The sequence below is a fragment of the Choloepus didactylus genome, assembly GCF_015220235.1.
Source record: "Choloepus didactylus isolate mChoDid1 chromosome 23 unlocalized genomic scaffold, mChoDid1.pri SUPER_23_unloc5, whole genome shotgun sequence".
Lineage (NCBI taxonomy): Eukaryota > Metazoa > Chordata > Mammalia > Pilosa > Megalonychidae > Choloepus > Choloepus didactylus.
The window spans coordinates 135,373-148,498 of NW_023637599.1; the positions used below are offsets into that span (position 1 = coordinate 135,373).

Sequence of the window (13,126 nt, forward strand, 5' to 3'; positions counted from 1 at the left end):
TAGGCTTTAATGTATTGGAATAGCTAGAAGCAAATACCTGAAACTACCAAACTCCAACCCAGCAGTCTGGACTCCTGAAGACAATCATATAATAATGTAGATTACAAGGGGTGACAGTGTGATTGTGAAGACCTTGTGGATCACACCCCCTTTATCTAGTGTATGGATGAGTGGAGGAATGGGGATAAAAACTAAAGGACAAATGGGGTGGGATGGGGTATGATTTGGGTGTTCTTTTTTCACTTTTATTTTTTATTCTTGTCTGGTTCTTTCTGATGTAAGGAAAATGTTCAGAGATAGATTATGGTGATGAACGCATAACTATGTTATCATACTGTGGACAGTGGATTGTATATCATGGATGATTGTATGGTGTGTGAATGTATTTCAGTAAAACTGAATTTAATAAAAAAAGTACAAGCTAAAAAAAAAAACAACAGAGGTCTAATTTATTTTTCTTTATAGTTTTACTGGGGTTATATTAAATAATGGATAGAACATAATTTATATGCTTGCCTTGTCTCTTTTTAAAAGTCTTTCTTTGTTGTTATTGAAGATGAAGCCCTGACTTGTAGCTAACTGCAAGCACTTTCAGAGAAGCATCAGAGTAAAACAATGCAACCGACAAGGAAATTTGGCTGTATCTGTGACATGTAACATTTCATAAAATAACTTGCTTCCACACTGTTGTGTAATATTACGCAGATCAGTAACCAAAAGGTTAGAAAAATATTTTTATAATATTGTCTAAACATTTCTTATGCAACTTAAAACATATTAACCATTTTTAGCACTTCATTTTTTTTTCAAGGTGAAAGAACAAATTCTTTGCAACTGTTGGGAATAAAAAGATATTTTTTAGGGCTTGACTTTGAGAAAGCAAAATGTTAAAAGTTGTTAGGATTGAATCTGACTATAACACCACAAATTTACAAATTGATAAAGGAATAGCTTTTTAAAAAAAATCCCACATTTTTGGAAAACAACAAAATATTTCCACATAACCCTTGCAGTAAAAGAGAATCACTAGGCAAATTAGGGAATACATGAAATTGAGTGATAACGAACATATTACAGTCAAAAGTTGTGAGACAAAGCTAAATGAGTAGTTAAAGCCAAATTTGTAGCATTAAACATATGGGAGAAGGGTGTAAACAATGAGCTAGACTTGTTTCTAAAAAGTTGCGAAGAGTAGCAACAGAGCAAACCCACAGGGTCAAGAATGAAGAAATTATAAAGAATGGGGAAAATACAAATGAAATAAAGGAGAGAATAGCTTTACAGAAGATTACCAAAATAAAAAGCTGGTTCTTCAAAAGATTATTAATTTAAACAAACTTCTGGCTGAACTGGTCAATAAATCAAAGAAGAAAAAGTACAAGTAAACAAATGACCTGCAAACTTTTTCTTTAAATAGCCAGGTAATAAGTATTTTAGGCTTTGCAAGCAGTAAGCCCAGTTTCTGTTGCAATTAATCCACTCTGGTGATGCAGCAGGAAAGCAGCCAGAGACAATACAGCAGGGAACGGACCGGTCTGTGTTCCAACAAAAAAGTTACTTATGGATACAAATGTGAATTTCATGTAAACTTCACATCACCAAAATAACCTTGTCCATTTAACCTCCTCCCCCAAACACTTAAAATTGTAACCACCATTCTTAGCTAGCTGCAAGTTGTGCAAAACCAGGTAGCGAGCTGGATTGGATTCGCCCCCAGATGCAACCTCAGAGGAGGGGGAGTCAAGGCCCAGCTGCATTGTCAAGCTCCATAACCATGGAGCACGCACTAGTGCTTTTACGGAAAAGGTGACACACCTGAGGTTATGAGCGCTGGATGCTAGAAGGGGAACCATATTCCTGGAGGGACCGAACCTCTGCTACCCAAGCCCTTCCAGGGACCCCTGGTCTTTGCTGCTCTCTCTGCTCCTCGCAGCCAGACTGTGTAGCACCGGGTCGCAGCCGGGGGCACCAGAGCGCGCACATGTGCCTGACCAGCAACCGGCCTCAGGAAGGGAACTGGAAGCCAATCAGAGGTCCCAGTGGGTGCACAGAGGGGACTGCAGCCGCCAAGGCCTGAGGAGGCTTCCTTGTGGTGGGCTTCACTTGGAGCGTGCCTTGGGCCTGGTGCCTTCACCAAAAGGAAAAGAGCACACACCCTGAGTCCCTTTTCAATTGGACGTATTTTTCATTTGGTGAAATGTCCTCCACCTTGGAAATCGCTCAGGCGAAGCAAGGGGAGCTGGCTCCTGGCTATCTTGGGGGCTGCTGGTCAGCAGACAGCCTTTCCCTTTGAGAGTGTCTTCTCCTTCTCTGCCTTAAGCGAGTGCATAGACGCACAGATAGGCAGTACCACCCCTCCAAACCTTAGGGGCACATCAGGAGCAGGACCAGCCTTGGCCTAATCCTACTCTTTATTAATTAGCTCTGCCTTCCGGAGAGTGATCTGCACTTGGGCTTGAAGCTCTGAGGCAGGCCTGGGGCGCGGGATGTGGTAAGAAGACACAATTCCTAAACTAAAGAGAGGGCAGAATGGAAGTGCCGGCTCCCACCGCTGGCCAGGCCAGGAAGTGGGACTAAGCCAGCAGGGGCTCCCCATCCAAAGGGGTGCTTGGGTTTGGGGGCAGGGCCTCACTTCTCTCGGGTACCCCAGTACCCCGCTTGGCTCCGGGAGGCAGAGTGTCCTAGGCATCTTTGGCCCCAGGGGGACTCTCCTTGCCCTGAGCTGATTCCGGGGGGGCGGGGAAGGGAAGGGGGCGGTGCGGGACGGGGGCGCGGGGACCCGGGAGCTGCGCCTTTAAGGCCTGACTGTAGAGCAGCGACCGCAGGGGCCGGGCGCGGGGCGGGGCCTCGGCGGGGCGGCCGCGCGGCTTCACCTGCCGCTGGGATCCCGCGGAACCGAGGCGCGGGCCGCTGCGAGGCCGACGGACTTGGCCTAGTTCCGGGGAGCCCGGGCGGCGAGGGCGGCGGACGCAGCCAGGCTGGAGGTTCCGGGCAGGCGCGGGGGAGCGGTGGCGGCGGCGAGCGGACTCCGGACACCGGGCAGGCGTCTGGGCACGGCGCGGCGGGGAAGATGACTCGGGCTCCTGCTCGCTCCTCCTGTTGCTCTCACTCTGCGGCTCGCTCTGGGTAAGTTGCCGCCCCCCCATGCCAGCCTCTTGGGACTCCGGGGCAACTAGGGGCCGGCCCCGGAGGTAGAGGGGCGCGCACACGCCGAGCGGGGCTCTTCTGAGCTCCATGCCAGGATGATGGCATGGAAGTGGATGATGTCCTCTGGTACCAACAGAAGTCAGGCCAGGCCCCTGCACTGCTCATCTACGGTAACAGTGAACTGGCCTTGGGGACCCCTGACAGATTCTCTGGCTCCAAATCAGGTGCCATGGCCACCCTGACCATCAGCAGTGCCCATGCTGAGGATGAGGCTGCCTGTCAAGTGGGATTTTATAGCATCCAGTAGGCTTACAGTGACATAGGCAGATGGGGAAGTGGGACAAAAACCTCCACCCATGTCTGGCTCACATGGCCCCTCCCTTCCTGCCCTGGTCTCATTGATGAGACCCCAGGATGAAGCCTGAAATGGAGAGCAGCCTTGCCATATCATCCCTCCATTTACAATCCTCAGAGATGGGGACATCATTTTGGCCTCTCTGAGCTTCAGTTTATTCCATTGTAAACTGCTGAGGTTTGGATGACCAACAGCCAATTTCCCAAAGCTGATCGAATATCCTATCAGGCAATACTAAGTTGATAAGTATTAAGGGAGAGTGCCATCTGAAAGAAAAGGGAGGTCAGGGGTGGAATTCCATAGGATTTTGGGATATGCATCTGAGTGGCTAAAGCAGGTCTTTCAGTGGAGGAAACTGACCCCCTAAGATGAATAACATGAGCTTGGTCTTGAATAAAATCTTAAAGCATCAGCTTTTGTCTGAAGTGCCTGCTGTTTGCCCAGGTGATAACTTCTACTCAAATGCACAGCTATTTATCTGGATAATCAGTTTTCAGGAATATCCTGAAGGAAGTAGTAATGTTATTTATTGGTTTATGTCCTTATTCTCCTAAGCAAGATGTCCTGAAACTAATAGTTAAGTCCTATTGATATGGGAGGTCTCAGTTCTCAGAACCAACAAGTGTTCATCCAAGTTTTAAAAGTGAGAGTGAAAGAGAAAGGAGTGATACGGACATAAGCAACTCTGTGTGCAGGTATGAGAGATGTCGTGTAAGCTGGTCCAGTCCTATAGGATCTCTTGTGCCCTTTGATGGAAACGGCCATATGAGAGGCCCAGAAAGAGGTGATTGGGGGACTGGTTCCAGATGGAGAGAACAGGCTGCCCCAAGGTTCACCACCGGGCCTCACCCTGGCTTGAGAACTCCCCACCTTATCCCCTCTGGCTCCTGCTTCCCTCTGCAAGAGGTCACCTCTAGTCCTGTGAGCCTCTCATGCCTCTCTCAATTTCATTAACTCCCACCTCTCCAGGCCTAACCATGTCCCCAAACTGTTCCATCAGCATCTTCCCCAGATCCTATCTCCTGCTCATGGTAGTCTGCTGACTCATCTCCATAGTGTTCCCCCAACTCCTTGCTTTGCCTAACCCCAAGATCCAACCCTCAGCACAATCCCAAGCTCCTCCTTCTGCTCCATGCCCAGGACTTCACAGAAGACCAGGCCAGAGATGCTGTCAGAAGCTTCCTGCGACTACACCCATTAGGAGGCATCATAGCAAATGTCTTCTGAGGACTTCATCCCCTGTACAGGCAGGTAGGCTCCAGGAGACCAGCCTCAGCCCTGCCAGGTCCCTCTCCAATGCCCCCTGAAATTGGCCAGTAGGACCTCTAAGGAGACAGCAGACCACCCAAGCTTCTGGTGAGAACATCTGTAGCCACTCTTGGGTGTTTCTTCCCGACCACATCTCACTGTACCAGATATTTCTGACCAAATTTGTATTGTACCCTGTTCCCCAGTCCATTTATCATTTGAATTGAATGACTAGGTGTGCCAAAGAAAAACTCAGAGTCAATTTCAATATTGAGTAAAGAGATTCATTCATTCATTTTATTCGTCATCCTTTTAGGGGAGTCAAGCTTTCACAGGAACTCACTATTGAAAGAGAAAAGACAGTATCTGAAGAGGCAAGTCAGAAATTTATATTTGTTTTATTCTTCATACAAAAAGTTGTCCTATCTAGTTATAATCACTCCCACAAAGGACACCCATCGTGCAGAGGGCAGTGTTATCATGAAATGGATGTTGAGAAGTCAGCACCTGGCCAAAAAAGAGACTGAGGCCTCCAGTATGTTTGGACAAGCTGTGAGACTGCAGTTTGAAGGGCCCAGTCTGAGGATGAGGCTGTTACTGTCACATGGGGGTTATAGCAGTGATGAAGCCCACAGTGACAGATGGAAGGGAAGTGAAACACAAACACTGTTCCCCTGACCATGTCACACTTTCCCTCAGGCCCCAGGAAGACCTCAGACCTGAAGGAGCAGGTGCTCTTCTTCCTCTACCAGATTGTCCCCAGGGGGCATGTACAAATTCTTCTGACTCCATGTTCCTCATCTGCAGTTCTTGACAATGTCATGACTTTTTCTGAAACTGTTCCAGACACTCATTTCCTCTCCCAGATGATCCCAGTCCTGTTTAAATGCTGTAAATATCCCCAAACACCACATCCTCCCTGTGATCCCATGTTTCTGACCTCCCACCCCTTTACAGCTGTCTTTCACTTTCCCTGGAAGCACCTCCCAGAGTCCCTGGACCTGCCCTTTGTCCAGAGGAAGTTGTTGAATGTTGTTCTCAATTTCTCAGAACCTGCACACATCAGTATCTCCTTAAATTTACCATGATTTGGTTAATTACCTTAAACTTTGTATTGAAGATTGCTGTTTTCTCCAGCAATTGAAAACAAATTAATTATAATAAAAATGACTTGAGTTGTTCTTGGGGAATGCAGCCCAGTTTTGTTGCTTTAACTAGCAGGCAGCACCAGCCCTGAGTCTGGCCCTGACCTTATACTGGAGACCATGAGGCAAAGAATCCCTGACCTGTCCAAGGAGCTCACAGCTGAAGGCAGGAACCAATCCTGCCTCAGGGTCTCTAGGAGCACTTGCCAGGAAGGAATTTGATTCTGTCCCTGCTGCTTAGGAAGGGGGAGCAGGGGAGGCACATCCCCTCTCCTAGTGTCCTCTTGTTGTCACCTGTGAGATGGGGAGGGAGAGGATCACTGCACTGGGTCTTTGAAGTTCAGATATGATGGCATGAAAAAGCTTCCAAAGGGGGAGCTAAGAAAAGATCCTGGAATCTGTGCTTCTCCACAGAGTGCTTGTGGGTCTATGGACCAGACACCTCTGGGTCTCTCCTGAGCCAGGTGAGCAGAGGAAGGGCCTGGGGACAGGGTAATCCCAGCATTACCACCAGGATCCCCTGGCCACCTCCAGGACAGTTCTAGGACCATCCAATGAGCAGGGATGTTGTGAGCCCCAGAGGACTCTGCACCTGCCAAGAAATGATTGGGTCACTGTAATTTCAGCAAAGGCTCCTTCCACCAGTGCAGCCCTGGGCCACTGAGCAGGGGCTGCTGTGAGGGGGATTCCTCTAGGGTCACAGAATCCTGGAGCTCAATCCAGGAAGGAGGGTGCAGTAATCTCCTGGGGATGAGCCCCTCACTTTAGCCCACCTCTCCTCTCCTCTCTTGCAGGCCCCATGACCTCCTACAAGCTGATCCAGCCATGCTTGATGTCAATTGCCCTGGGACAGACAGGTGGGCTCACCTGCTCTGGAGATAGCATTGGGGTAAATATACTTATTGGTACCAGCAGAAGCCAGGCCAGGTCCCTAAGCTGGTCATATATGAGGACAGCAAATGGCCCTCTGGGATCCCTGAGTGATTCTGTGTGTCCAACTCCAGGAGCATGGCCACCCTGACCATCATTGGGGCTGAGGATGAGGCTGACTATGACTGTCAGGTGTGAGATAGTGACAGTGATGCTTCTCAAAATGACACCAAGCAGATGGGGAAATAAGACAAAAACCCATTCCCCTGTCTGTGTCTCACTCTCCCTCAGCCCCAGGAGGATTGAGGACAAACAATGAGCAAGTTTGGCCTGGAGCACTCAGATCTGAGACCCCCAGGCTGCCCAGGCTGCCCAAAACTCCACAACACTCTGAGTTCCCGGCCAGGTCAGTGGGTCTGAGAGCATTGGGGAAAACGGAGCTGGGTCACCCTTGTAAGACTCTAGATGGGGTCCAGGACCAGAGGCCCCCTCAGGGCCCAGGGGCCCCCAGACCAATTGGAGGGGACAGAATTGAGGTGGCACACATGGAGCTTGGTGGCCACACTACCCAGTGTCCTCAGCCACCAGGAAAAATATGGAGACATCAGGGAGCTGGATGGAGCCCACCTGAGGGACCCTGTCCCAGGCCAGGAGGACCCACCTGGAGGCCATAAGTCCCTGCTCAGCACCTGCCCAGGTCACCTGATTCATGTCCTGGAAGTTCTGTTTTACCACCCCTGACCTCACAACCCCATCACCCCCTCACCCCCAGATTCCTCTTTCTTAACTAATGTCACTTATACACGTTCTGGCTTTGATTCTCGACTCCCACAGGGATGGCCCCTGTTCTCTCAGCTCCTCAAACCTACCAGAGCCCCACAGGACCCAGATGTAGCTCTTCCCCCATGCTCTGCCCATTCCCTCTTTCCTCTTATCACAACAGCAGCTCCAAGGCCAACTTTGGGGAAGATTTATGCCCACCCCAGATGAGAGAGCTCCCACCTGTCATTTCCTGGCACATTCTCCAATAATTTTCTGCAGAGCCCCTACCTCTGTGTGGTTCTCTCATTGTCATTATTTTTCATGTGATTAATTTATGTTCAAAATTTCCATAAACCCCCCAGGAATGCTCTGTCACTCCAAAGGCATGTGTGAAAGAGGGAGACATGACCAAGTCAAATGTTATTCTTCTTCTCCAAAAAGTCTGTGTAGATGGTTGTTTATCCCAGTCACACACCAATCCCTTGAGGGTCCCAGGATCTTGGAGTCCCCTTTTTTGTGCACTATGGTGATTTTGCTTTCATCTTTATGCACTTAAGGGCTCTCCAGTCCCTGCTCAGCACCTGCCCAGGTAACCTGATTTATGTCCTGGAAGTTTCCTTTTACCACCCCTGACCTCAGAACCCCATCACCCCCTCACCCCCAGATTCCTCTTTCTTAAGTAATGTCACTTATACACTGCGGGATACTGATTACGTGCTTCAACTTGGCGGGCCTGGGCCAGGGGACTGGATCCGCCCCTGGGGAGGGTGGTGGGCACGGGCGGTAGCGCCCTCCACAGCCCCCCGGGCCTCAGAAAGTGGAGCCGGATGCAGGCCCCATTTCCTCACCCCAAAGTACAACTGTCAGGAGAGGCTTGCCGGAGAAAACCGCCCCCTTTACCTTGCCCGCCCACTCCCCGTTACCAGAGCAACTCCCGCCCTCCCCGTTGCCGGAGCAACTCCCGCCCTTTTCAAACGACCTCCGCGCCCTCTCAGAACCAATCCTAGCCTTTAACCCCTACAGCTAGCCCGCCCTCTAAACCGCCCTATATAAACGTGTACTCTCCCCTAATAAACGCTCTCGGCTTCTTCACCCTCAAAGAAACGTGTCCCGCCTGTTTCCTCACGCCGCCCTCCACACCTTGCACGCCACCGCCGGGGACCTGGCCAAGTCCCCCGCCTCGCCCTCGCCTCCGGGAAAGAGCCCCCGCCGCCGGTACCCTCCGAGCAGCGCCAAGAGCCGAGGGTTCAGCAACCGGCCGCCCCCCCAACGCAGTAGACGCGACGGCAATACACGTTCTGGCTTTGATTCTCGACTCCCACAGGGATGGCCCCTGTTCTCTCAGCTCCTCAAACCTACCAGACCCCCACAGGACCCAGATGTAGCTCTTCCCCCATGCTCTGCCCATCCCCTCTTTCTTCCTGTCACAACAGCAGCTCCAAGGCCAACTCTGAGGAAGTTTTACACCCACCCCAGATGAGAGAGCTCCCACCTGTCATTTCCTGGCACATTCTCCAATAATTTTCTGCAGAGCCCCTACCCCTTCTTATTGTCATTATTTTTCATGTGATTAATTTATGTCCAAAATTTCCATAACCCCCCCAGGAATGCTCTGTCACTCCAAAGGCATGTGTGACAGAGGGAGACATGACCAAGTCAAATGTTCTTCTTCCCCAAAAATGTCTGTGTAGATGGTTGTTTATCCCAGTCACACACCAATCCCTTGAGGGTCCCAGGATCTCAGAGTCCCCTTTTCTGTGCACTATGGTGGCTTTGCTTTCATCTTTTTTTTTTTTAATCTTCATTTTATTGAGATATATTCACATACCACGCAGTCATACAAAACAAATCGTACATTCGATTGTTCACAGTACCATTACATAGTTGTACATTCATCACCTAAATCAACCCCTGACACCTTCATTAGCACACACACAAAAATAACAAGAATAATAATTAAAGTGAAAAAGAGCAATTGAAGTAACAAAGAACACTGGGTACCTTTGTCTGTTTGTCTGTTTGTTTCCTTCCCCTATTTTTCTACTCATCCATCCATAAACTAGACAAAGTGGAGTGTGGTCCTTATGGCTTTCCCAATCCCATTGTCACCCCTCATAAGCTACATTTTTATACAACTGTCTTCGAGATTCATGGGTTCTGGGTTGTAGTTTGATAGTTTCAGGTATCCACCACCAGCTACCCCAATTCTTTAGAACCTAAAAAGGGTTGTCTAAATTGTGCGCCAGAGTGCCCACCAGAGTGACCTCTCAGCTCCTTTTGGAATCTCTCTGCCACTGAAGCTTATTTCATTTCCTTTCACATCCCCCTTTTGGTCAAGAAGATGTTCTCCATCCCACGATGCCAGGTCTACATTCCTCCCCGGGAGTCATATTCCATGTTGCCAGGGAGATTCACTCCCCTGGGTGTCTGTTCCCACGTAGGGGGGAGGGCAGTGATTTCACCTTTCAAGTTGGCTTAGCTAGAGAGAGAGGGCCACATCTGAGCAACAAAGAGGCATTCGGGAGGAGGCTCTTAGGCACAATTGTAGGGAGGCCTAGCCTCTCCTTTGCAGCAACCATCTTCCCAAGGGTAAAACCTACGGTAGAGGGCTTAACCCATCAAACCACCAGTTCCCTAGCTTTCATCTTTATGGACTTAAGGGCTCTCCTGCTCACCCTCCTAGCTCACTGTTGTGGTACCTACTGTCCAGCCCCCAGGGCCCTGAGACATGCCCAGTCCTGACTGTGAGCTCAGTGGGGTCTCATGCAAAATCTGCTGGGTCAGGGCTTGACCCCATTGACCACCCTGCTCCCAGCTTCCTGGACCCACCCTTCACACAAGCCTCAGGCCCTGGATGAGCTGAGGTCTGAGTGAGGGCCAAGGCCTCCTGGCTGCTCTCAGTTTCCACCCCTGGAGGTGTCCCTGCTTCTGAAGCTCTTTCCTTTTGTTTCCCTAACATGGAGAGGAGGGTGGGTGAATATTGTTAAGGGTTTCTGCTGTGTGTTCCCTCACTCCAGCTGGGACATGGCTGCTGTGGAGTGAAAGACACCTGGGACGTTGAATTAAAAAGTGATTCCAACAACAAGAAATGAGAAATGGAAACTTCCTGTTCCCCTTCTAGCAGGTACAGTTCTTGAGGATATGGAGGGAAAGAAGCAGATGCTGGACAAAATGAGTGGCTGTGGAGGATTTGGACTGATATATTTAGCTTACCCCTGAATAAACCATATAGCAAGACATGTAATAAAAGTGGAATATCAAGAAAATTGTCCATTGTTTTCAGAACTGAAATTTTATCAGAGAGCTGCAAAAAAAAAAAAAAAAAAAAAAAAGAGGGACTATCAAAAGGTGGATAGCACTCAAACAACTTTACTATTTAGGATTTCCTCTGTTTTATGGATCTGGTCTGGCTGTACTCAAGGGAAGAAGTTACAGATTTATGTTAATTGAAAGACTAGGAGTAGATTTACAGAAGATCTCAGACCAGAATGGCACTTTTAAAAAGTCAACTCTCCTGCAGCTAGATATCTGAATGTTGGATGTGTTAGAATATATACATGAAAAGGACTATATTCACATTGATATCAAAGCAGCAAATCTCCTTTTGGGCTACAAAAATCCAGAGCAGGTTTATCTTGCAGATTATGGACTTTCCTATAGATATTGTCCCAAAGGGAACCACACAAAGTATCAAGAAAATATTAGAAAAGGCCATAATGGGACAATAGAGTTTACCAGCTTGGATGCCCATGAGGGAGTAGCCCTGTCCAGGGGAGTAACCTTGAAATCCTTGGCCCCTGCCTGCTGTGTGGGTTATGGGGAAACTGCCCTGGGAACACATCCTGAAGGACCCTGTGGCTATCCAGACTGCTCAAACCAACTACAAATTTTCAAGTACCCCAACATTTACTGGAACAAGTCTGAAAAGATATCCTGGAAGCAAATACCCCAGAGAAAATTAAATTGCCATTCACCCAACATGAAAACCAAAGCTACTTAATTTTTTAAATGGTGCTAAACACACACACACACACACACACACGCACACACGCACACACAAACAAACCAAAACCAGCAAACACACATAAAACCCATTAAGATAACATCTATAAATCATGTGTATGTGAGTTATATTACAAAATATTAAGTGAAATGTTTGTTCGTTTAGAGAATTTTTGAAAGTTTAGATTCTAGGTGGAGGTATTTTCAAGGAAGAATATTTCTAAATTAGTATTGGGCAAGTATATAGAGATAGTCTGAGATTTGTATGATTTTTATTAACTGTGCAAAGCAACATTGTGAAATAGGACAAATAGGGCTAATTTTTTCAAGAGCAATATATCACTTTCTTAATCTCATATCTTGGAGGGAGTATGTTTCTTTTTTCATGAGAAATTAACAAAACTTTTACATAAAGTATTTATATGAGAGAATCTTGCAGCTATATAAACATTTTTAATATTCCACATTGATATTGGAACTATCTAATGAGTCACTAACTGCAGTGATTGATGGGTCTGTATTAACTCTCATGTACCTGATCTTTTTCGGAATATGAGTCAATTCAATGCACAGCAATGGGCATATATTGTCTTGGTATCCAATTTTTCAACTAAGTTTACATAACTTGTATAATGTGTTTTATTTAAAAAGACTAGCATTTGTATTCTAATAATTACATACATGTTTTCCTTTTAAAAGGGCTTACCAGATACTTGTATTAGTCTATTATAAATGTACATATACAGATACCTACAACAAATGCATCTACAAAGGTATATTGATGTAGAATAACAGGACATCAGGTAAATTAAAGGAATACAGCCCTGTGAAATCAAGGATAAGCTCCATTTACATTCTGAGGACTCATACAAATGTTACTTTCTTCATTTTACCTTGATTAATGATCTAAACCTATAGACCAGTAAAGCTTATTTCCTATTATGGAATTCATAATTGAAATACTATAAATATTTTCAAAGTTCTTATAATACATAATCATAATTTATTCAACTTGTAGAAGGATAACACTAAATTTTCCCATAAGAGCACGCTTGTATATTCATTCATAATATTATAACTGTCATATGACCTTTGCTTTCCAGAAATGGGGTTATATTAGATTGATACACTTATTGTTGCAATTCTACCTGTACCTGTGAATCACACATCAATAATTTCAGTTGGATGTTTATATATTTGTGCTAGAAGTGTCTTTAAAACTATCAGTTCAGTCTAAAACATTGTAAAATATTACAATATTGACTTTCCTGTTTGTTTTTTTGCTTGTTTTGGATATTTTTTGTTGACCTGCTTAATTATAAGGTAACATAAAACACCACCAATTTCAATAATTAAATAATTGGCCTCTCTCCCAAAAGAAAAAAAAAACCCGCGCAGCCTCTTCCGGCTCCTCCCTGCTGATGCTCAGCTTGGCGGCTGCAGCCCCTGCCTGACCTGGGCCTCCCGTTTGTCCCCCGGCCAGGCCGGCGCCCCGCGGGCTCCCGCTGCTGCTCGGCCTCCTCGCCCGCAGCGGCCGCGAGAACCAGGCGAGTCGGGCCCTCAGCCGCAGCAGGCCCGGCCCGGCCCGGGGGCGCGA

The 13,126-nt window shown here is 47.3% G+C and overlaps 1 protein-coding gene and 1 pseudogene across 1 annotated transcript in view; both read left to right on the top strand.

Moving 5' to 3' along the window:
- LOC119525071 (glycine-rich cell wall structural protein 2-like) overlaps positions 1-10,859 on the top strand; it is a 39,457-nt gene extending 28,598 nt beyond the window's left edge. The window contains exons 3-5 of the mRNA XM_037823724.1: positions 2,812-3,126; positions 6,690-6,752; positions 10,545-10,859. Coding sequence (XP_037679652.1) covers positions 2,812-3,126; positions 6,690-6,752; positions 10,545-10,569 — 403 coding nt within the window. The 3' untranslated portion in view covers positions 10,570-10,859. The remainder of the gene's footprint in view (positions 1-2,811; positions 3,127-6,689; positions 6,753-10,544) is intronic.
- Positions 10,669-11,778, top strand: LOC119525072 (annotated as a pseudogene).
- Positions 11,779-13,126: the final 1,348 nt, after the last annotated feature.